Source organism: Macaca fascicularis, chromosome 8, assembly GCF_037993035.2.
Source record: "Macaca fascicularis isolate 582-1 chromosome 8, T2T-MFA8v1.1".
Taxonomy (NCBI): domain Eukaryota; kingdom Metazoa; phylum Chordata; class Mammalia; order Primates; family Cercopithecidae; genus Macaca; species Macaca fascicularis.
The window spans coordinates 154,678,223-154,701,524 of NC_088382.1; the positions used below are offsets into that span (position 1 = coordinate 154,678,223).

General features: G+C 42.6%; 1 protein-coding gene across 27 annotated transcripts in view; it reads right to left on the reverse strand.

Moving 5' to 3' along the window:
- Positions 1-1,484: 1,484 nt before the first annotated feature.
- The window catches only part of LOC102122229 (uncharacterized), a 60,359-nt gene continuing 38,541 nt past the window's right edge, over positions 1,485-23,302 (reverse strand). For all 27 annotated transcript variants that reach the window (XM_073999915.1, XM_073999903.1, XM_073999916.1 and 24 more), the window contains one exon: positions 1,485-4,790. In XM_073999915.1, coding sequence (XP_073856016.1) covers positions 2,680-4,790 — 2,111 coding nt within the window. In that variant the 3' untranslated portion in view covers positions 1,485-2,679. The remainder of the gene's footprint in view (positions 4,791-23,302) is intronic.

Here is a 23,302-nt window from a genome sequence, read left to right on the forward strand (position 1 = left end):
TCACTTAGTAACCCGATATTCTGGCAAGTCAGACAACTGAATTAACTATGTTGAATATTCCACTCCAACACCCATACGTGAACCTGGTTGTCCTCACAGCCTACTGCCTCACTGCTGTGATGTCTTGGGCAGATCCTGGAGCATGATTTTGAAGACAGACCAGGGCCCTTCTCTACATCCCCCATCTCTGCCTCTCAAGTCCAGTCAGGCTATAAACATATGGCAGGGAGTAGACCATCAACTACTGTGAACTCTACCAGTTCAATGAGGAGCAAATAATGTCAACAAAGTATGGCCACCAAAGTACTCTTCTGTCACAACTGACATAGCCTGTGGTGAAAATTGCTGATGCATAGAGATATGAGGGGTAGGAGACACCATCTATTTACTACATAGCACAAGTGGGAGAGAACTATAAGGAAACAACTTTCCTTCACTACATCCCAGGGTGACCTGCAAATATGCCACTTATTCTTTTGTGAGTATAGTGAGCATGACTAAACACAGTAGCTCTCTGGGAAGAGCAAGAATAAAGGAGTCTTCAGAATGAGTTGTAAGATATGTATGATGCTTACTAAGTGGAACTCACAATTGTCCTGTTTAATGTCAGTCTCCTTGTTTTGAGAATGCTTCAGGTGACAAAGGCCTGTCAGCAGTATGGATCATGATGAGATTCCTGGAAGGCTGAACCTCTGCTGGTACAGGCATAAAACTCCTCCAGAAATGGCTTCTTTTTATTAACTAAAGAAACTGAAAATGCCTTTCTCCTCTCAATTTCAATGTAATTGGTTAAGCAGCCAGGAGAGGCGAGTGTGGTGGTACACACCTGTGGTCCCTGCTACTCATGAAGTTGAGGCAGGGGAATTGCTTGAGCCCAGGAGTTCAAGGTTACAGCATCCCAAGTAGCTGGGACTGCAGGCTTCCACCACCATGCCCAGCTAATTTTTGTATTTTGTAGAAATGGGGTTTCACCATGTTGGCCAGGATGCTCTTGATCTCTTGACCTGCCTGCCTCAGCCTCCCAAAGTGCTGGGATTACAGGCATGAGCCACTGTGTCCAGCTCCCTTTTGTCATCTCTTGATGGAACCTCAAAGAAGAGATCCTTGGGGGAAACTGATTTCTTTTTGCTTCCTTCTTGAAAGTTCTCTAGAAGTTGTAATTGGGTAACAAGCTCTAAGTCCCTGGCTCAGCCTGCAGGCAAGAGAGCGGGGTGAGTTGACATTGAGTTTTGACTTAACTTCAGGAGATTAAGGTTTCCAGTCACCTCAGGAAAAGACAAGAACTCTGTTCTTGCAGTGGAACATAGCTCTCTGTGATGGGTAAGTGAAGACATAAGCCACAGGCTCCCATTCTTGGACATTTTCCTGAATTTTCTTCATGACAACACATCTAGAAAACCCATCTACCAAATCCTATTTAAGTAAACTGTTGGGGTCCGTGTGTTTCCTAAACAAAGGAATGAACACACAAGACAACACAGGACGAGACAAACATGGCGGCCCCCCCGAACAACACGCTCTGCTTTATTTTATACAGCCGTTTGTGGAATGTTGCCAAGTCACAAGACACATTGTTGTTTTTCTGACCCTTCCCTGACTTTCTGGATTTTCAAGATGTTTACACATAAATCAGCCCCCAGGGTCTGCTGTTTGCAGTTGGCTCCTTTGTCCTCCCTGTTTGCAGGGAAGGAACGCCCTGCTTCGTTTGCAAGAGCAGGACTTATTGGGAACATCTCGTTTGTGAGCACATAGTCTTCTACAGTAAAATGTACAATATCCCATTTTGAATTAGTTGGATATATTGGGCCAGCTACAAGACTGCAAGCTCCTTGCTGGCAGCATCTTAACTCTTGGAAACCTGGAGGTGGAGTACAGTGTTATTTGACTTTTTAGCAAGGTCTCAACTATTTTAATCTACACAAAGACTCACCTTATTTCTTAACAACTTTTGCTTATAATCATGTTTCTCTTCCCTGTGAATTATCTGATGTTGAAAAATAATACTTCTGAAGCTTAAGGTACCATACTCCTTATCACAAAATAAAAACATTTTGAAGGGGCCCAAACAAACAAAGAAAACCCCAGCCTGGTTCCATCACACTTGGAAGTGCAAGGATCTCAACTACTTTCTCTGAAGTTGAAATAAATGATACAAAAAAAAAAAAAAAAAAAAAAAAAAGAAAGAAAAAAAGAAAGAAAGAAAGAAAGAAAAGCAAGTGGTCTCAAGTGAAATACCTAACTGTACCTTAAGGTCTGGTGCTATGAAATGCATCTAAATAATTAAGTTTCACATATCTACAGGGCTCAAGAAGGGGGCCCATCCTCTGAATCTGAAACAAGGTGTGCTATTGTGGGACTGTCACTACACACTTCAGTAGCCTGCCTTTAGTAAGCAGCTCACTGGGAGAGTGAAATCCCTTAAGAGCTGAATCTCTAAAAGGAAAACCATAAAGTGACTCATTTCTCACCAGCATGACTCTTGTATAACTGTGAAGAATTTATAGACTAATCAGTTACTCTCCATTGTGAACCGTACAATGTTGAATGAAAGATGACTGTGCACTAGAGTTCCCCACACTTACTACATTCATAGGCTTGCTCTCTAATGTGAATTGTGTGGATTTTCTCATGACTACTAAGAGTTATTCTCTGACTGAGGTTTTTCCACATTGATTACGTTTAAGGTCGCTCCCCACTGTGAATTCTCTGATGTCGAGTAAGGTGAGACCTTTGTCGGAAGGATTTTCCACATTCAGTGCATACATAGGGTTTCTCTCCAGTGTGAATTCTCTGATGTTGGATAAATTGTGAATGCTGACTGAATGCCTTGCCACACTCACTACATTCATAAGGTTTCTCACCAGTATGAATTCTCTGATGCTGAATGAGAGAGGAGCGAATATTGAAGGCCTTCCCACAGTCACTGCACTCATAGGGATTCTCTCCAGTGTGAATTCTTCGATGGCGGATAAGGTGTGCACTCTGGCTGAAGGCCTTCCCACAGTCACTGCACTCATAGGGCTTCTCTCCATTGTGTGTTCTCTTATGCTTAATTAGGGTGGATATCTGTCCAAAGGTTTTCCCACACTCATTACACTCATAGGGTTTCTCACCAGTGTGACTCCTCTGATGTTGAATAAGGTGTGACCCCTGGCTAAAGGCCTTCCCACATTTGTGACACTCATAGGGTTTCTTTCCATTATGTATTCTCTGATGCTGAACAAGGGAAGAAAGCACACTGAAGGCTTTATCACATTCATTACATTCATAGGGCTTCTCGCCATTGTGTGTTCTTTGATGGTGAATAAGATTAAAACTCTGGCTGAAAGCTTTTCCACACTCACTACATTCATACGGTTTCTCTCCTGTGTGAATTCGCTGATGCTGAATAAGATGTTCCTTTTGACTAAAGGTTTTCCCACACACACTACAACCATAAGGTTTCTCTCCAGTGTGAACTATCTGATGCTGGATAAGGGATAGACGAGCGCCAAATGATTTTCCACACTCATTGCTGATATAAGGTTTCTCTCCAGTATGAATTCTCTTATGTTGAATAACTTGTGAGCGTTGACTAAAGGATTTCCCACATTCATTACACCTATAAGGTTTCTCTCCAGTGTGAATTCTCTGATGGACAGTAAGAGTTCGGTTCAGGCTAAAGGATTTTCCACACTCATTACATTCATAGGGCTTTTCTCCTGTATGGATTCTCTGATGCTGAATGAAAGATAATCGTGTACTGAAGGCTTTGCCACACTCCTCACAGTCATAAGGTTTCTCTCCAGAATGAATTCTCTGATGTTGAATAAGGTGTGATTTTCTGTTGAAGGCTTTCCCGCATTCTCTGCACTTGTAAGGTTTCTCTCCACTATGAATTCTCTGATGATGAATTAGATTAGAGCTATGACTAAAGGCTTTTTCACACTGATTACACTCATGAGGTTTCTCTCCTGTATGAATTTTTAGATGTCGAATATAAGATGAATGTGTACTAAAAGCTTTCCCACATTTAATACACTCATAGGGCTTTTGTCCAGTGTGAATTTTACAGTGCTGAATAAAGTATGAGTGAGCACTGAAAGATTTGCCACAATCCTCACATGTGTAGGGTTTCTTACCATTGTGGATTCTCTGATGTTTACTGAGGATAGAGGGCCGACTAAAAGCTTTTCCACATTCATTGCACTCATAGGGCTTCTCTCCACTATGAATTCTCTGGTGCTGGTTAAAAGCTGTGTTCTGATTGAAAGTTTTTCCATGCCCAGTATGCTCAAATGGTCTGTCTGGATTGTTCATCCTCTGATTCTCACTAAGAACTGAACTCTGTCTGGGTACTTTCACTAACACAGCTGTCTGACAGGCTCTTTCTCCTAACTGGAAACTCTGGAGGTTAGTGAGGTCCTCAGGTTGTTTCAAGTTTTCTACACTTGACACTCTTGGATGGAGACTCTTCTCTCTAGACATTCTAACATGTTTGTCAAGATTTGAGTCTGTAATGCAGTTTTCTCCAACAGCATTGAACTTGTGGCCATTCTCTCTAGAGAGGGTTTTCACACATCTCATAGTAATTGCTCTGAAATTGTTCTTCTGGGAAAAGGAGTTCTTAACTCCTTCTACTGCATATTTTCTCCAGCAATTCTCTAACTTTCCCTCAGTTTTACTCATCTCTTCAGTTTCCTTAAAAATATTCCTTACATGATCTTCTGATTTTGCTCTCTGGGATTCCAATTCTTCAGAAATTTCCTGCTTTGGAATCAATTCCTCTTTTTCAATCATAGAATCATAGCCTGAAAGAATGAAAAAAAAAAAAAAAGTGAAACACTTGCATTCTACTATGGGAGGAAGAATTAGAGAATAAGCAGGAATATTTATATCAAACAAGTATCTTGTAGGATAACACTGACACTCAGAATGCAAATTTTAAAAAAGCAACAAATATGACCCCCTTGGGAAGAGGAAAAAGAGAAGCATGCTGGTAAAGCAATGAACCCTGGTGTGGGGAGGAAGAAGGAAGGTAATATGCCCAAGGTCAAAGGCTTAAATCTGCAACTAGGCTGACCAGGAACACATGGAGTAGGAAAGGCAAGATCTGAGAAAGGATTTGAGGAGGGTCATCAGGAAGGAGGAATTGGAGGCTGCCTCCACTATTCATGTCATTGCTGCATACTTTGTAAACAAGGTATCTTCTTATGGCTTACATATAGCATATTCAAATAGTTGTTGAAAATAAGTGATAAATGACTCATAATGAATGAAGTGTACATCAGTGCAATAGATGATGAAAAAAAACTATTTGATCTGGACAACTTGGTTTCACAGAAGCAAATCAGGAAAAACAGAAAAAAGCAGCAACCTACTCAGGCCAAGTATACACAACACTCCCAAATCCCACATTTCCAGTGAACAAAAGTGTCCAAAAATTTGTAAAAACTATAAAACTGAATTCTGAGACCCAATGAAAGCAAGCTTATTAAAAATAAAAATCCAAAACCAACCAACGAAGCAAACAAAAAAACAAGCACTAAGTCACATAGATACAAAGACTGTGGGAAGGATAACTGAGGTCAGAACAGTAAAAGGACAGCCCTATGTTGAGATACTACAAAATAACAATGGAATCTCCCTTTTGCAAATGGTGGTTATCATTAGTTATAATGGGATGCTCCTTGAAACTGCACTGCTTGAATAGGGAGACTGAGCTAAAAATACTAACTGGATGAGCTCTAAAATTGGGCTAAATATGGCTGGGTGCAGTGGATCACGCTTGTAATCCCAGCACTTTGGGAGGCCAAGGTGGGTGGATCACCTGAGGTCAGGAGTTCCAGACCAGCATGGCCAACATGGCAAAACCACATCTCTACTAAAAATCCAAAATTTAGCTGGGCATGGTGGTGGGTGCTTCTAATCCCAGCTACTTGGGAGGCTGAGGCAGGAGAATAGCTTGAACTCAGGAGGTGGAGGTTGCAGTAAGACAAGATTGTGCCACTGCACTCTAGCCTGGGTGACAGAGCTAGACTGTCTCAAAAAATAAAATAATAAAATACAATAAAATAAATAAAAAAATAATAAAATAAAATAGGGCTAAGTAATCTTAATAGATTTCCATGAACTACTCACGGTACTACAGAGGGACTGATTTTGCCATTCAGAGTATGAAAGGAAAAAAGCAAACTTCATAATTTACTCTAAAACCTACAAACAGTGTCCTAGAAGATAAACATCCTGAATTTAGGGAGAAAAATTTCTGAGGTATCTGAGGAGTTGAGTCCTCAAGGTAGTTTCAGGACTAAAGTCTAAAAGATGATTCTATTAGGTGTTATTTTGCTGGGGAGGAGACAAAATAAATGTGAACAAAATGAGAAACCACAAGACAGAGTCATCCATAAGACAAGAACCAACATCTCACACTAAAGTTCATGTTGCCATTTCCCTCAGATATCTGGTGATCCTTGGTTGGCTGTGTGTATTTTCTTTCTTTCTCTCTTTTTTTTTTTTTTCTGAGACGGAGTTTTTTTGCTCTTGTTGCCCAGGCTGGGGTGCAATGGCACAATCTTGACTCACCACAACCTCTGCCTCCTGGGTTCAAGTGATCCTTCTGGGTTCAAGTGATCCTCCTGCCTCAGCCTCCCGAGTAGCTGGGATTATAGGCATACACCACCATGCCTGGCTAATTTTGTATTTTTAGTAGAGACAGGGTTTCTCCATGTTGGTCAGGCTGATCTTGAACTCCTGACCACATGTGATTCGCCCACCTTGGCCTCCCAAAGTGCTGGGAGTACAGGTGTGAGCCACCACGCCTGGTCAGCTGTGTGTATTTTCAAATGACACAATAAAAAGATGCTTGGGACCTCTGCGTATGAGTGTACTTGTTAACTGGAAAGGTACTTAAGTGAGATGATTATAAGGTCACAGCACCCCTAAATACTAAAAACTGAGCTGTATTTGCTCAGCTTTGGTTTCTTTTGAGGCAATTTCCTGGGTTTTGCCCTAAATATACGATGCCTTGCTGTTAGGTATTCTTAGTGCAGGGTAGGGAGAAGATGTGGTAGTAGCGTCAATCATTTCTCTATTTAGATTATTTAGATAATACCTTAGGTTCAGGTTTTTTAGGACCAAAAAAACAAAAAAAAAAAAAAAAAAAAGAAAAAAACCTTCATAAGTGTTATATTTTTCTATCAAGAGGTATAAAACATCTGGTTGTATTTTTTCATGTGATGTTAACATACTTAATGGTCATTATCTAGATTCACTTTCAAATTTGGGATTGCGAAATAGTGATGTTTCAGTTCTGTCATTCCTTGGTTTTTTAGCCAAAATTTCCATGAAGTTAAACTTCTTGTCATCAATTGGGTATCCTGCCTTTCTAGTATTGTACCCAATACTAGATGTACAATACATCTAGTAAAGGCAGAATGTTCGATTCTTTTATTTACCAGTTTTCAGAGTGATGAATCAGTTTCCTAGCTTTCCTCAAAGGTGACCAATGAGTAGGACTTTCTTTTTTCTACCAGCCTTAATAAAGCCTAGGACCAACCTTTGATAAGATGATCCAATGGCATGTTATCTTCCTGTCAAAAGGAGACTTAATCCTCTCAAGAGGATATCATACAGAGCCTCTATGCCTTTTTATCTATAATAATTAACACTCAGAGCTGGCACAGTGGTGCATGCCTTTAATCCCAGAGACTTGGGAGGCTGAGGTGGGAGAATTGCTTGAGCCTGGACATTCCAGACCAGCCTGGTAAGCATAGAGAAATCTCATCTCAAACACACAACACACACCCCACTCAAGTATCAGAAAGCATGTGGGGAAAAAAAAGAAAAAATAAGAGATCAAGAGAGAAAATACATGATAGAAACAAACCCACAGGGGTCCCAGTGGCATGGGCAGTGTATGGAGCAACAGTAGGCAGCCCAGCTTCAGGAGGGCTCTTGGCAAACTGCATCCCACAGGCCCCTGCCACATGCCCTCCCTGCTACCAAGATGCCCAAGAGGAGGGTCAGCTCAGCTGAAAGGGCAGGGAAGGAAGAAGAGCCCAGGAGGAGATTGGTGAGGTTGTTAGCTAAACTGTTTCTGCAAAAGTGGGAATGAAACCCAGAAAAGGAGGAAGGTACAAATCTTCAGAGAAGAATGCAAATAAAAGAGAAAATGAGAACACAACAACAAAACTGGCCAAAGTGACTAATCAGGAAACTAAAAATGATTCACCTGCAGAAAATGAAAGCTATGGTGGCAAGCACCAGTAATCCCAGTTACTTGGGAGGCTGAGGCAGGAGAATTGCTTGAATCTGGGAGGTGGAGGTTGCAGTAAGCCAAGATTGTGCCACTGCACTCCAGCTTGGGTGACAGAGCGAGGGTTCTCCATCAAAAAAAAAAAAAAAAAAAAAAAAAAAGAAGGCGGGTGCTGTGGCTCACGCCTATGATCACAGCACTTTGGGAGGCTGAGGTGGGCGGATCACGAGGTCAGGAGATCAAGACTATCTTGGCTAACACGGTGAAACCCCGTCTCCACTAAAAAATACAAAAACATTAGCCGGGCGTGGTGGCGGGTGTCTTTAGTCTCAGCTACTCGGGTGGCTGAGGCAGGAGAATGGCATGAACCTGGGAGGCGGAGCTTGCAGTGAGCTGAGATCGCGCCACTGCACTCCAGCCTGGGTGACAGAGCAAGACTCCATCTCAAAAAAAAAAAAAAAAAAAAAAAAAAAAAAAAAAGAAAGGAAGGAAAGAAAAGAAAAAAATAAAATAAAATTGAAACTAAAAATGAGAGCTGGGTGTAGTGGCACACATCTATAGCCCCAGCTACTCGAGAGACTCAGGCAAGAGGATGGCTTGCAACCAGGAGTTAGAGGCCAGCCTGGGCAACATAGCAAGACCCCATCTCTAAATACAAAAACAAAACAAATCAGCCAGGCATGTGACTCAAGCCTGTAATCCCAGCAGTTTGGAAGGCTGAGGCAGGTGGATTGCCTGAGCCCAGGAGTTCAAGACCAGCCTTAGCAAAATGGCTGGGGAGGTCTCACAATTATGGCGGAAAGTGAAAGGCAGGTCTTACATTGCAGCAGACGAGACAGAATGAGAATTAAGTGAAATGAGCTTCCCCTTATCAAACCATCAGATCTTGTGAGATTTATTCACTACCACAAGAACAGTATGGGAGAAACCGCTCCATGATTCAGTTATCTCCCACCCGGTCCCTCCCACAACACATGGGAATTATGAGAGTACAATTCAAGATGAGATTTGGGTAGGAACACAAGAGTCATACCATATCACCACATATTCAAGAAGCTCTGAGAATCCTAAGATACAAAGAAAACCACACCTGGGTATAACACAGTCAAAACTACTGAATACCTGAGGAAAAAAATATCAAAAAACAGCACGAGGAAAGACATATTATCTTCAAGGTAACAATAAGACTGAAAGCTGACTTTGTGATTTTAGAGGTGGAAAACAACACACAAAAGGACATTTTTTAATTTTGAAGAAAACAACTGCCATGCTAGAATTCTACATCCACCAGAAATATTATTCAGAAATAAAAGCTTGAAAATTCCACTTCCTGGATAACAGTATAAACTGGAATTCAGTGGATTCACTTCTTGCAAAACAAAGCAAGAACTATTTAAAAAGAAAAAAACAAACCAAACAACCATTTAAAGTCTCTAGCAATTGCCCTGAGGGAAAAGAGCAGAGGAAGAAATATTTATGCAAGAAATTCTACTACAATTTGGTAAGAATAGGGAGAGTATGTAGAATTCCTCGTTTTGTTCTCCCCCTCTTCTCCTCCATCTTCTCTCTCACTTCCCTCTCTCTTCCCCCCACCAGCCTCTTTCCTGGAGAGGTTGTGGCATTTGAATCACAACCTGCTCCACCCCCTCCCTCACCCCCAGCTCAGTACAACAGATGGTCCACTCTAGGCAGATGTGGCCAAGAAGGGGCTCCCTCTCCCCTCAGTTTCCAATGAAAGCTTACCATATCTCACCAGTAGGATAGGCCTCCAGTGTTGGAACCGAACTGTCGATTCCTTCCTGGGCAGGGGTCGCCGCGAAAGATCACCGACACGAGATTCACAGCAGAGAGTTATTTATTACTAGCGCGCTAGGGTCCTAAGCTCTAAGTTGGCCCTGGGACCCTGACTGCTTGTTACAGGCTGTTTATATAGGCAAACATAAGTTCAAACACAGCTTAGGGCGCGAAATTCAAACAAAGCTTTAGGCGCGTGGTAATTGGGTCTGTCTATGGCTTGAGCAAGGTGTCTTGTTCTAATTGGTTAGAGCAGGACCTTATGAGGTTTTTTCCTGGAGTTGTTGATTCCGGGAACTTCGAGGCAGGGTGGGACCCCCGGAATTGGCAGGGTGGGACCCCATGAGGTTGTTTCCCGGAATTGGCAGGGTGGGACCCTATCAGGGTGGGACCCTATTGAGGCAGGGTGGGACCCTATCCAGAGCCACCTGGTGTTAATTTTTTTAAGTTCTTTTTTTATGAGGCCTAGTTTCTAAGTTTTATGCGGCCTAGTTTCATTCCCTCCTCTTTTTGTGTCAGAGGCTCAATCTTGAGCCTCTTCTTCAGTCCTGAGGGTCTGGTATTGTTGGGTCAGAACTATAGCATGTACTATATTTATTCTATTTTTAATAAGGGTGAGTAAGCGGTTGAGTATGCATGGCCTGAAAGTCAGGATGAGCGTGAGCAGGATGAGGGGTCCTAAGATGGTGGAGATTAGGGTGCTAAGCCAAGGGGATTGGTTGTACCAATTTTTAAACTAACTTTGTTGAGATTTTCTCTCTTATTATACACTTTTTCTGCCTCATTAACCAATTCCTGTAATCCATAGGTTTGGATTCCATCTAGTCTTTGGAGTTTTCCTTTGATATTTAATGCAGCTTGGTCTATGAATGCCATAGCTACGGTAGCCTTATGTTCTAGGGCCTCTGGGTCTAATGGGGTATATATTTGGAACCTTTCCAGAAGCCTTTCCATGAAGGCTGCCGGGCTTTCGTCCCTTTCCTGAGTTATGGTCCTTACCTTGGCCAAATTTGTGGGGCGCTTTCCTGCCCCTTTGAGACCCTCCAACAGAGCCTGGCGATAGATTTGGAGACTCTCCCTACCTGGTGCTGTTTCATAGTCCCAGTCTGGGCGGGTGAGGGGAAATCCCTCATCTATTTCATTGGGAAGTTGGGTTGGGAGGCCTCCTGGTCCTGGCACATTTTTCCGGGCCTCCAGGAGGACTTGCTGCCTTTCTTTAATGGTTAGGAGGACCTGCAAGAGTTGCTGGCAATTATCCTAAGTGGGCTGGTGAGTGAGGAGAATGGATTTTATTAACGAGGTTAGGGCCTGGGGATCTTGGGAAAAGGAAGGGTTATCGGTTTTCTAGTTGTAGAGGTCAGAGGCAGAGAAGGGCCAGTACTGGACCGTGCGATTGACAGTACGGAGGGGAAAAAGGGAGGATTGCTAAGTGGAAGGGCCTTCTGGGTCCTCAGTCCGCCGCAAGAGGAGACGAGGAGGTGTTGGCGGCGGCGTCCGAGGGGTGAGTTTGGGCGGGGCTGGAGAAGGAGACGGGGTGGAGGGAGGGGCCGAGGGAGAAGTTGGAGAAAGGGTAGGGGCCGAGGCGGTAGAGGAAAGAGCTGGGGACAAGACAGGGGGCAAGGGTGAAGCGTAAGGTGGAGGTCTCAGAAGGGGGTTTTGAGGTGGAGGAGGCAGGGGGTCAAGAAGGAGGAGGTCCCTCTGGGGTTCATCTGGGAGGACTGGCTTATGCGGGTCCGGATTCCGATTCTTTGGGGCTTCTAAGGCAAGGAGGGTAGATTGGGATGGGGAAGGGGAATGGAGGAAGGGTTTCACCCAAGAGGGAGGGTTTCGGACCAGATCCTCCCAAGTAATTATGTAGGCCACCTGGTCTGGGTGTCCGTGTGGCCCAGGATTCATCACTGTTGCTTTAACCTGTAAGATAATTGGGAGGTCAAATGTTCCGTCCTGGGGCCACCAAACATGGAGGGTAGGCCACTCGGACGAGCAGAATTTTCGCCATCGCCTCTTATGGACTTCTATGGAGAGGTTGTGGGCTCGAGCCCGAACGTCAGGGAAGTGAGTCAGGGTCAGAGACAAAGGAGTCATCAACGTCTGTCTTATTTCGTCCACGTATAACAAGGACAAAACGAAAGTAACAAAAACAAAGACCAGACAAGTAAGGAGAAGCCGCGCGGCCAGAGAGTGGCGCCACAAGATCACAAAATATTCAGACGGCAGGGGCGGCCTGCCTACGGATTTGAGGAGGCTGACTGAGTCGTTAGCCTTCTCCCAGACTACCGCCAGGGCGTCCCCCGGGGCATAAGTGGGAAGGTGCCGGACACGTCTGTGCCCCTTCCCCACTTAATTCAGAAGGAGTACCCCCAGAGTTCAGAGTTAGCCGGCAAGACAGACAGAACAAAACGAAAGTACCTGGTAGGTCCGTTCAGTCAGCAGTCCGTGGCCCGGGCCAGATGGGTCTCTGCCGGATGGGTCGGGGGTCCTCGGACGACACCACTTCCCGGCCAATGCACCAAATGTTGGAACCGAACTGTCGATTCCTTCCTGGGCAGGGGTCGCCGCGAAGGATCACCGACACGAGATTCACAGCAGAGAGTTATTTATTACTAGCGCGCTAGGGTCCTAAGCTCTAAGTTGGCCCTGGGACCCTGACTGCTTGTTACAGGCTGTTTATATAGGCAAACATAAGTTCAAACACAGCTTAGGGCGCGAAATTCAAACAAAGCTTTAGGCGCGTGGTAATTGGGTCTGTCTATGGCTTGAGCAAGGTGTCTTGTTCTAATTGGTTAGAGCAGGACCTTATGAGGTTTTTTCCTGGAGTTGTTGATTCCGGGAACTTCGAGGCAGGGTGGGACCCCCGGAATTGGCAGGGTGGGACCCCATGAGGTTGTTTCCCGGAATTGGCAGGGTGGGACCCTATCAGGGTGGGACCCTATTGAGGCAGGGTGGGACCCTATCCAGAGCCACCTGGTGTTAATTTTTTTAAGTTCTTTTTTTATGAGGCCTAGTTTCTAAGTTTTATGCGGCCTAGTTTCACCAGCAGTTTTCATCCCCTCCAACTCCAAGTTAAAGAGGCTAAATTCCAGTGAATAAGGCTGACAGGACAAGGGCTCCCTCCATTCAGCCTCTCTCCAAGGGCAGAGGCACAGCAGGCTAAGACTATTTGGGACCTGACTGCTCTGGCCCCAGCTTGCTCATAGGCAGAGGTTCCACAATGGGAAGACCATAGACTACTGCCTCACTCACTGCCCAAGGAAGTGGCTCTGAGAGTTTGCCTAGGAGGAGAGGCAGTCCATAAGAGAATTCTCAAGCTCTCCCTTAAAGAACTGACTTTATTTGAAACAGAGCATGGGGGAGGTTCAAGTCTAGGGTAACTCTCAAGAATAGCTCTTTAAATTAATAAGACACTAAACCACAGGTCAGCTGGTTTATCAGAGAGAACTAGGGAAAGAGACAGCTTCTGGAGTCAGAATAAACCTCAAAGATGGACTTTAAACAATACTCCTGCCCAAATTTAATTGGATCAGACCACTGAGCAATTCATGCCCTCAGGCAGGGGTCCCCAACCCCGAAGCCATGGACCGGTTTTGATCTATGGCCTGTTTGGAACTGGGCTGCACAGCAGGAGGTGAGCAGTGGGTGAGTGAACGAGCATTACTCCCTGAGCTCTGCATCCTGGCCGATCAGCCACAGCACTGGATTCTCATAGGAGCACGAACCCTGTTGTGAACTGCACATGCAAGGGATCTAGGTTGCGTGCTCCTTATGAGAACCTATTGCTAGATAATCTGAGGTGAAACCATTTCATCCCAGAACCATCCCTTCTCACCTAATCCATGGAAAACTGTCTTCTATAAAACTGGTCCCAGGTGCCAAAAAAGTTGGGAACCACTGCCCTAGGGCACTGTCAAAAACACCAGAGCAATCTGCCTGCAATTAGTGGACCCTAATGGGAACGATGTAATACCATCTGAAGTGGATAGCTTCACAGGCAGATCAGGGAGAGAGACAGAGAGTTGTGCCAAAAAGGTTATCATTGCAGGATGACTCTGATTATGCTCGAGGCTCCACATGGTGAAGAAAATGTATGCCACTGAAATAGTCTCATGAAGTCATAAAACAAATAAACCAGCAAACAACAAAAACAAGCTCTAGAGAAGGGGGAGGGGAACTAGTAACCAGAATTCCTGTATTACCTAAAATGTCCGTTTTCAAAAAAAGCAGGAGACATGCAAATAAATAAATAAATAAATAACAATAAAATGTGACCCATAACACAGGAAAAATGCAAGAACACAAACTGCCTGTGAGAGGGGCCAGAAGTCAGATTTAACAGACTTCAAAGGAGCTATGATAAATATGTTCCAAAAACTCAATGAACCATGCTGACTGAAGTAAAATTAGGTATGAAGACAATGTCTTGTCAAGTACAGAATATCAATAAAGACAAAAATTATTTAAAAAGCAACTAAATGGAAATTCTGAAGTTGAAAAGTACAATAATCAGAAATAACAATTAATTTGTGGGGCCAACAATAGATTTGAACTGGCAGAAGAATCAATAAACTTGAAGATAAACTGTGAGAAAAAAGAATTTTAAAAAATGAATGGAGCCTCAGGCAAGTGTGGAATATCTTTAAGCACATCTATACACACATAATAGGGGAGCCAGGAGAGGAGACAGAGGAGGTGCAGAAGAAAATATATGAACCACCAATGGTCAAAGAACTCTGAAAGGAAAATATCTTGGGCCCCCAAAATCACTAAGGAAAACTCAAGCTGGAAACTGCTTAGGGCAAACCTGCTTCCCATTCTATTCAAAATTATTCCTCTGCTCATTGAGGTAGATGCATATCTGACTGCCTCCTTTGGAAAGGCTAATCAGAAACTCAAAAAAAAGTAACTATTTGTGTCTCAGCTATCTGTGATCTGGAAGCTCCCTCCCCACTTCAAGTCTTCCTGCCTTTGCTTCAAGTTGTCCCACCTTCCCAGGCCGAACCGATGTACTTCTCACATAAATTTATTGATGTGTCATGTTTCCCTAAAATGCATAAAACGAAGCTGTGCCCCGACCACCTTGGGCAAATGTTGTCAGGACCTCCTGAGGCTGTGTCACAGCACATCCTCAACCTTGGCAAAATCAACTTTCTAAATTACCAGAGACCTGTCTCAGGTTTTCTGGGTTCACAGAACTAATCAAAAGAGTTTAGAAAGTATCTCAAAATAAACATGGAAATGCTGTCAGGCCTCTGAGCCCAAGCTAAGCTATCATATTCCCTGTGACCTGCACGTACACATCCAGATGGCCGGTTCCTGCCTTAACTGATGACATTCCACCACAAAAGAAGTGAAAATGGCCCGTTCCTGCCTTAACTGATGACATTACCTTGTGAAATTCCTTCTCCTGGCTCACCCTGGCTCAAAAGCTCCCCCACTGAGCACCCTGTGATCCCTGCCCCTGGCCACCAGAGAACAACCCCCTTTGACTGTAATTTTCCTTTACCTACCCATATCCTATAAAACAGCCCACCCCTATCTCCCTTTGCTGACTCTCTTTTCAGACTCAGCCCGCCTGTACCCGGGTGAAATAAACAGCTTTATTGCTCACACAAAGCCTGTTTGGTGGTCTCTTCACAGGGACGCGAGTGAAAAATGCAACATACCAAAACTTACGGGATGAAGCAAAAGCAGTACTAAGAGGGAATTTTATAGGAATAAATGCCTCCATTTTAAAAGATGCAAAATAATCCCAATTTTATACTTGAAGGAAGTAGAGGTGAACAAACTAACCCCAAAGTGAGAAGGAAGGAAATAACTGAGATTAGAGTAGAAATAAATACAATCTGTAGAAAGCAATAGAATAGAAAAACAATAGAAAAAACAACAAAACAGTTGGTTTTTTGAAAGTAACAAAATGGATAAACCTGTAGCTAGATTAACTAAGAACAAAAGAGAGAAAACTCAAAATCAGAAATGAAAGAGACATTACAACTGATGCCACAGAAATTAAAAGATTGTAAGATACTGCTGTGAACAATTACATGACAACAAATTGGACAATGTAGAAGAAATGGATAAAATCTCAGAAATATACAATCTACCAAGACTGATTCACGAATAAATAGAAATTCTGAGTAGACCTATACCTAAAACAAGGAGACTGAAGCAGTAATCAAAAACCTCCCAATAAACAAGGCCCAGGCCAGGTGTGGTGGCACATGCCTGTAGTCCCAGCTACCTGGGAGGCTGAGGAAGGAGGATTGCTTGAATTTGGGAGTTTGAGGCTTCAGTGAGCTATGATCTCGCCACTGCACTCTAGCTTGGACAACAGTGAGATTCTCTCTGAAACAACAGACAACAAAAGTCATATGTTGAATCACAAGGTGATGGTATTGGGAGGTGGGACCATTGGGAGGTGATTATGCAGGCAGGTCCCTCATAATTGGGATTAGTGCTCTTATAAAAGAGACCCCAGAGACCTTTGCTTCCTCTGCCATGTGAGGACATAGTAACAGGTTGCAATTCAGAAGGGGCCGTCATTAGAACCAGATCATGCTTGCACCCTAATCTTGGACTTCCAGCCTTAAGAACTGTGAGAAATAAAGATATTTATTGTGCAGAGGAGGTCAAGAATGCAGTGAGCTATGATGGCACCACTGTACTCTAGCTTGGGCAACAGAGCAAGACCCCATTTAAAAAAAGATGGGCCAAGTTTTTTTCTCAAAGAAGACACATAAATGGTCAAAAGGTATTAATATATGAAAAGATGCTCAACATCATCAGGAAAATGCAAATGAAAACCACAAAGAGGTATCACTACACACATTAGAATGGCTATTACTTTTTAAAAGCCTGAAAAATAACAAGTGTTGATGATGATGTGTTGGTAGAAATGTAAAATGGTTCAGTCATGCAAAACAATATAGATGTTTCTTTAAAAATTAAAAATAGAACCATAATATGATTCAGTAATCCCACTTTTGGGTAACTATCCCAAAGAATTGATATCAGAATCCTTTTTCTTTTTTCTTTTGAGATGAAGTCTTGTTCTGTCACCAGGCTGGAGGGCAGTGGCGTGATCTTAGCTCACTGCAACCTCCACCTCCCAGGTTCAAGCAATTCTCCTGCCTCAGCCTCCTGGGTAGCTGGGATTACAGGCACATGCCACCATGCCCAGCTAATTTTTGTATTTTTAGTAGAGACAGGGTTTCACCATGTTGGCCAGGATGGTCTCGATCTCTTGACCTTGTGCACTCACCTTGGCCTCCCAAAGTGTTGGGATTACAGGTGTGAGCCACTGCAGCTAGCCAATGTCAGAATCTTGAAGATAGGTTTGTGCTCCCATGTTCACTGCAGCATTATTCACAATAGCCAAGAGGTGGAAACAACCTAGATGTCCATCAACAGATGGAGGTATAAAGAAAATGTGGTATATCCATATGATGAAATATTCAGCCATAAAATATTGTAGAAAAAAATGTCATATGCAAAAAATGTCACATAAGTGAACTTTGAGGATATTATGCTAAGTGAAATAAGACAGTCATAGAAGGATGAATACTGCATAGTTCCACTTATATGAGGTATCTAAAACAGTCAAACCCATAGAAACAAAAAGTGCAATGGTGGTTGCCAGGGGTTGGGGAGAGGGAGAAATGGGGAGTTGCTATTCAGTGGGCATAGGGTTTCAGTCATGCAAGGTTTTGAGAAAGTTCTAGAGATCTGCTACACAGCATTTTGCTATTGTATTGTACACTTAAAAATGTTTAAGAATGTAGAGTGATCCTCATGTTATATAGTTTTACCACCATTTAAGAAATACTTGAATAATGGCTGAAAACTTCTGATATTTCCTGGAAAACATTAAACTGCACATCCAAGAGGCCCAAAGAACTCCAAGTAGGATAAACACAAAGATACCAACACTCAGAAACATCTGGGTAAAAACATTAAATGTTAATGACAAGGAGAAAATCTTGAAAGCAAGAGAAAAACAACTGATCATGTACAAGGGAACCCCAATAAGATAAACAGTAGACTTCTCATCAGAAGTAATAGAGGTCAGAAGGCAGTGAATAACATATTCAAAGTTCTGAAAGAAAAAGACTCTCAACCAGGAATTTTCTATACTGGCCTGGTGTGGTGGCTCACGCCTATAATCCCAGCAACTCTAGAGGCCGAGTTGGATGGATCACCTGAGGTCAGGAGTTCGAGACCAGCCTGGCCAACATGGTGAAACCCCATCTCTATTTAAGAAAAAAAAAAAAAAAAAAAAAAAAGAAAGCTGGGTATGGTGGCGTGTGCCTGTAATCCCAGCTACTCAGGAGGCTGAGGCAGAAGAATCACTTGAACCCAGGAGATGGAGGCTGCAGTGAGCTGAGATCGCACCACTGTACTCCATCCTGGGCAACAGAGCGAGACTGTCTCTAAAAAAGAAAAAAAAAAAAGAAGAAGAAGAAGTTTCTATCCAGCAAATTATCTTTCAAAAGTGAAGATGAAATAAAAGCATTACCAGATAAATATAAACAGACAATTTATTGCTACTAGACCCACCTTATAAAAAATACCAAAGAACATTCTTCAGGTTGAAAGCAAGTAAACCCAGATAGAAATGAGAACCCACCAAAAACACAAAGAACAAAGATAAAGGTAATTCTTTAATTATATAAGACAGTATAAATGTATGTATTTAATCTCAATTAATTTAAAAAGCAATGTTATAAATCAATTTTATATAATTATATTGTTTAGGCTTTAAGATGTAAACATGTATTATATATGACAACAGCACAAAGGAGGTGGATGAGAGCAGAGTTGTACTGGACAAAGGAAATGACAGCAGATGGTAACCTGAATGTACAGGAACATATGAAGAAAACCATAAATGGTAAGTAGGAAAGTAAACATTAAAAATTTTACCAATATATACTTTCTCATTTCTTTTCTATTTCCACAATTGACATAAAATTATATAAAGTAAAAATTATAAAAATGTATTTGTGGGTTTATAACACACATATAATTGTAAAACAACAGTACATAAAGGAGGAAGATTAAATAGAGCTATATATGAGTAACAATTCTATATCTCATTGAATTTTGTTAGTATAAATCAGAAGTAAATTCTGATGAAATGTATGTGGTAAGCTCGAGTTGTCATTAAGAGAATAACTTTCAAAAAGTGAAAATATCAGTAAAGAAATTAAAATGTTATAATAGAAAAATTGTACTTAATGCAGCTGGGCATGGTGGTTCACAGCTATAATCCCAGTCACTTGTGAGGCTGAGGCAGGAAGATCACTTGAGGCCAGGAGTTTGAGACCAGCCTAGGCAACATAAAAGCAAGACCCTGTTTCTAAAAATAAAATTGGAAAAAAAAAAAGCAAACAAAACAAAACAAAACAAAAAACCCCCACACACTTAGCCAGGCATGGTGGCAGACACCTGTAGTCCCAGCTACTTGAGACTTGAGGCTTGAGGCTCAGGAGGAAGGATCCCTTCAGCCCAGGAGTTCAAGGCTACAGAGAGCCATGATCAGGCCACTGCACTCCAGCCTGGGGAAACAGGGCAAGACCTGACTCTAAAAATAAAAATAAAGTAAAATCTACTCAATGCAAAAGAAAAAAATTAAGGAGGAATGGTGGAACAGAAAAGACACAAGATATACAAAATACAAAGAGCACAATGGCAGATGTAAACCCAACTACACAACAAAGTACAATAAATGTGACTAAACAATTCAAAGAAAAGGCAGAAAGAAAAAAAGGAAGGAAAAAAAGTCAGAGTCACAGTGGATTAAAAAACAATATCCAACTATATGCTGTCTATAGGAAATATACTTTAGATTCAAAGATATAAACAGATTGGAAGTAAAAGAATGGAAAAAGATACACAGATGCTTCTCAACTTACAATGGTGTTATGTCCTGAAAAACCCATCATACGTTGAAAATATAGAAGTTGATACGGTTTGGATCTATGTTCCCACCCAAATCTCATGCTGAAATGCAATCCCCAATGCTGGAGATAGAGCCTCGTAGGAAGTGATTGGATCATGGGGGCAGTTTCTCATGAATGGCTTAGCACATCCCCCTGGTGCTGTTTTTGTGATAGAGTTCTAGTGAGATCTGGTTAAGTGTGTGGCACCTCCTTCCTGTATCTCTTCCTCCTGCTCCAGCCATGTAAGATGTGCCTGCTTCCCCTTCACCTCCTGCTATAATTTTAAGTTTCCTGAGGCCTCCCTAGAAGCAGAAGCTGGTATGCTTCCTGTATAGCCTGCAGAACTGTGAGCCAATTAAACCTCTTTTCCTTACAAATTACCCAGTATCAGGTATTTGTTTATAGTAGTGTGAGAATGGACTAATAAGTAAAAAATGCATTTAATACATCTAACCTATCAAACACCATAGCTTAGCCTAGCCTACCTGAAACATGCTCAGAACATTTACATTAGCCTACAGTTGGGCAAAATAATCTAATACAAAGCCTATTTTATAGTAAAGTGTTGAATATCATGCAATTTATTGACTACTGTACTGGAAGTGAAAAACAGAATGATTTTGTACCATTGTGAAGTTGAAAAATCATAAATCAAATAAGATACCCTGTGTTATGCAAATAGCAACCATAATAAAGCTAGAGTGGTTATACTAATAACAACAAAATAGACTTTAAAATGTAACATGCTACCAGAGATAAAGAGGGACATTTTATAATGATAAAAGGGTCAACTCATAAGTTATAACACTTGTAAACATATACACAGCTAACAACAGAGCTTCAAAGAATGTGCAATGAAAGGTTGAAAGAATTGGGGTGTTGGGAGCAAACCCCCCAAAACCTGGCCATAAACTGGCCCCAAAACTGGCCATAAACAAAATTTCTGCAGCACTGTGATATGTCCATAATGGCCCTAACGCCCAAGCTGTAAGGTTGTAGGTTTATGGGAATAAGGGCAAGGAACACCTGGCCAGCCCAGGGCGGAAAACCACTGAAAGGCATTCTTAAGCCACAATTAGCATGAGCAAACTGTCTTAAGAGCGTGTTCTTGCTGCAGTTAACTAGCCCAACCTATTCATTTAATTCGGCCCATCCCTTCATTTCCCATAAGGGATACTGTTTTTTTTTTTTTTTTTTTTTTTTTTTTTTTTTTTGAGACAGAGTCTCACTCTGTGCCCCAGGCTGGAGTGCAGTGGCGCAATCTTGGCTCACTGCGAGCTCCACCTCCCGGGTTCAGGCCATTCTCCTGCCTCAGCCTCCTGAGTAGCTGGGACTACAGGCGCCCGCCACCGCGCCCGGCTAATTTTTTGTATTTTTAATAGAGACGGGGTTTCACCGTGGTCTCGATCTCCTGACCTTGTGATCCGCCCGCCTCGGCCTCCCAAAGTGCTGGGATTACAGCTGTGAGCCACCACGCCCAGCCCATAAGGGATACTTTTAATTTAATATCTATAGAAACAATGCTAATGACTGGTTTGCTGTTAATAAATATGTGGGTAAATCTCTGTTCAGGGCTCTCAGCTCTGAAGGCTGTGAGACCCCTGATTTCTCACGTCACAAAGAAGGGGAGCTTGGAAGCATCAGGGTAACAATGGGGCAAATTTGGGGGCTGGTTCTTTCCACCTTGGAACTTTTTCACACTGATGATGAGGAGGAACAAGAGTATAACGAAGTAACAGCAGAGGTTACAGAGCATGTTTATTTGCCAGCCAAAGCTAAACCGGCAAAGGAAGGAGAAGTTCATCCCTACTCTTCTGCACCCCCTCATTATTATTTTGAAGAAAATGACCCCACAAATCTTTCTTTTCTGGAGGACACTGTGCAAAAAGTAGTTGCCCCAGTGACTTTTCAAGCATTGCCTCCAGTGACTGCTCTTAATTCTATTCAGGCAGGAGTTCAGCAAGCTAGATGAGAGGGTGATTTAGAGGCTTCGAAGTTCCCGGTTAGAATACACACTCCAGTTCAAGAGGGAAATATTACAGCTACATTTGAGCCTTTTCCTTTTACATTACTCAAAGAATTAAAACAAGCTATAAATCAGTATGGACCAGGTTCTCCTTTTGTAATGGGACTGTTGAAGAATGTTGCTATTTCCAGTCGGATGATTCCTACTGAGTGGGATGCTCTTACTCAAGCTTGTCTAACTCCTGCTCAGTTCTTACAATTTAAAGCTTGGTGGGCAGATGAAGCTTCCATTCAGGCTGCTCGCAAGGCCCAGGCCCAACCTCAGATTAATGTAACCGCAGACCAACTTTTGGGGGTTGGCAGCTGGGCTGGTTTAGATGCACAACTGGTCATACAGGATGATGCCAAAGGACAGCTTAGAGGAGTGTGCATTAGAGCTTGGGAAAAAAAATCACTTCAGGTGGAGAACAATACCCTTCCTTTAGTGCTATAAAACAGGGACCAAGGGAACCATATGTTGATTCTATAACTCAGTTACAGGAGTCTCTTAAAAAGATGATTGCAGATTCGGCTGCTCAGGATATAGTATTGCAGTTATTAGCTTTCGACAATGCTAATCCCGATTGTCAGGCTGCTCTGTGACCTATCAAAGGGAAAGCACATTTAGTTGATTATATCAAGGCCTGTGATGGTATCGGAGGTAATCTGCATAAAGCTACCTTGTTGGCACAGGCAATGGCAGGACTGAGAGTGGATAAAGGAAACACTCCATTTCCTGGAGCTTGTTTTAACTATGGGAAGCATGGTCATACTAAAATAGAATGTAGAAAAAATCAGCAAATCAGGCCGCCAGATAGGGGAAAAAAAGAAAACTGTTGAGCCTGAAATATGTCCAAAATGTAAAAAAGGAAAACACTGGGCTAGTAAATGTCACTCTAAGTTTGATAAAGATGGGAACCCGATTTCGGGAAACACCATGAGGGACTCGTCCCTGGCCCCATTCTAAACCGGGGCATTTCTAGTTCAGGCCATTCCCTCACTCCTGTACAATGTCTGTCCCCCGCCACAGCTGGTAGTGCCACAGTAGATTTTTCTGCACAAAAGCTGTGAGCCTTCTGCCTGGGGAACCCCTGCAAAAGGTCCCAACAGGAGTCTGCGGACCCTTGACAGCAGGGACAATAGGATTACTTTTAAGAAGGTCTAGTTTAAGTTTAAAAGGCGTACATATACATACAGAAGTCATTGATTCAGATTACAATGGGGAAATTCAGATTGTTATATCTGCTTCTGTTCCCTGGAAAGCAAAGCCAGGAGAGCGCATAGCACAGCTCCTGATTGTGCCATATGTGGGAATCGGAAAAAGTGAAATTAA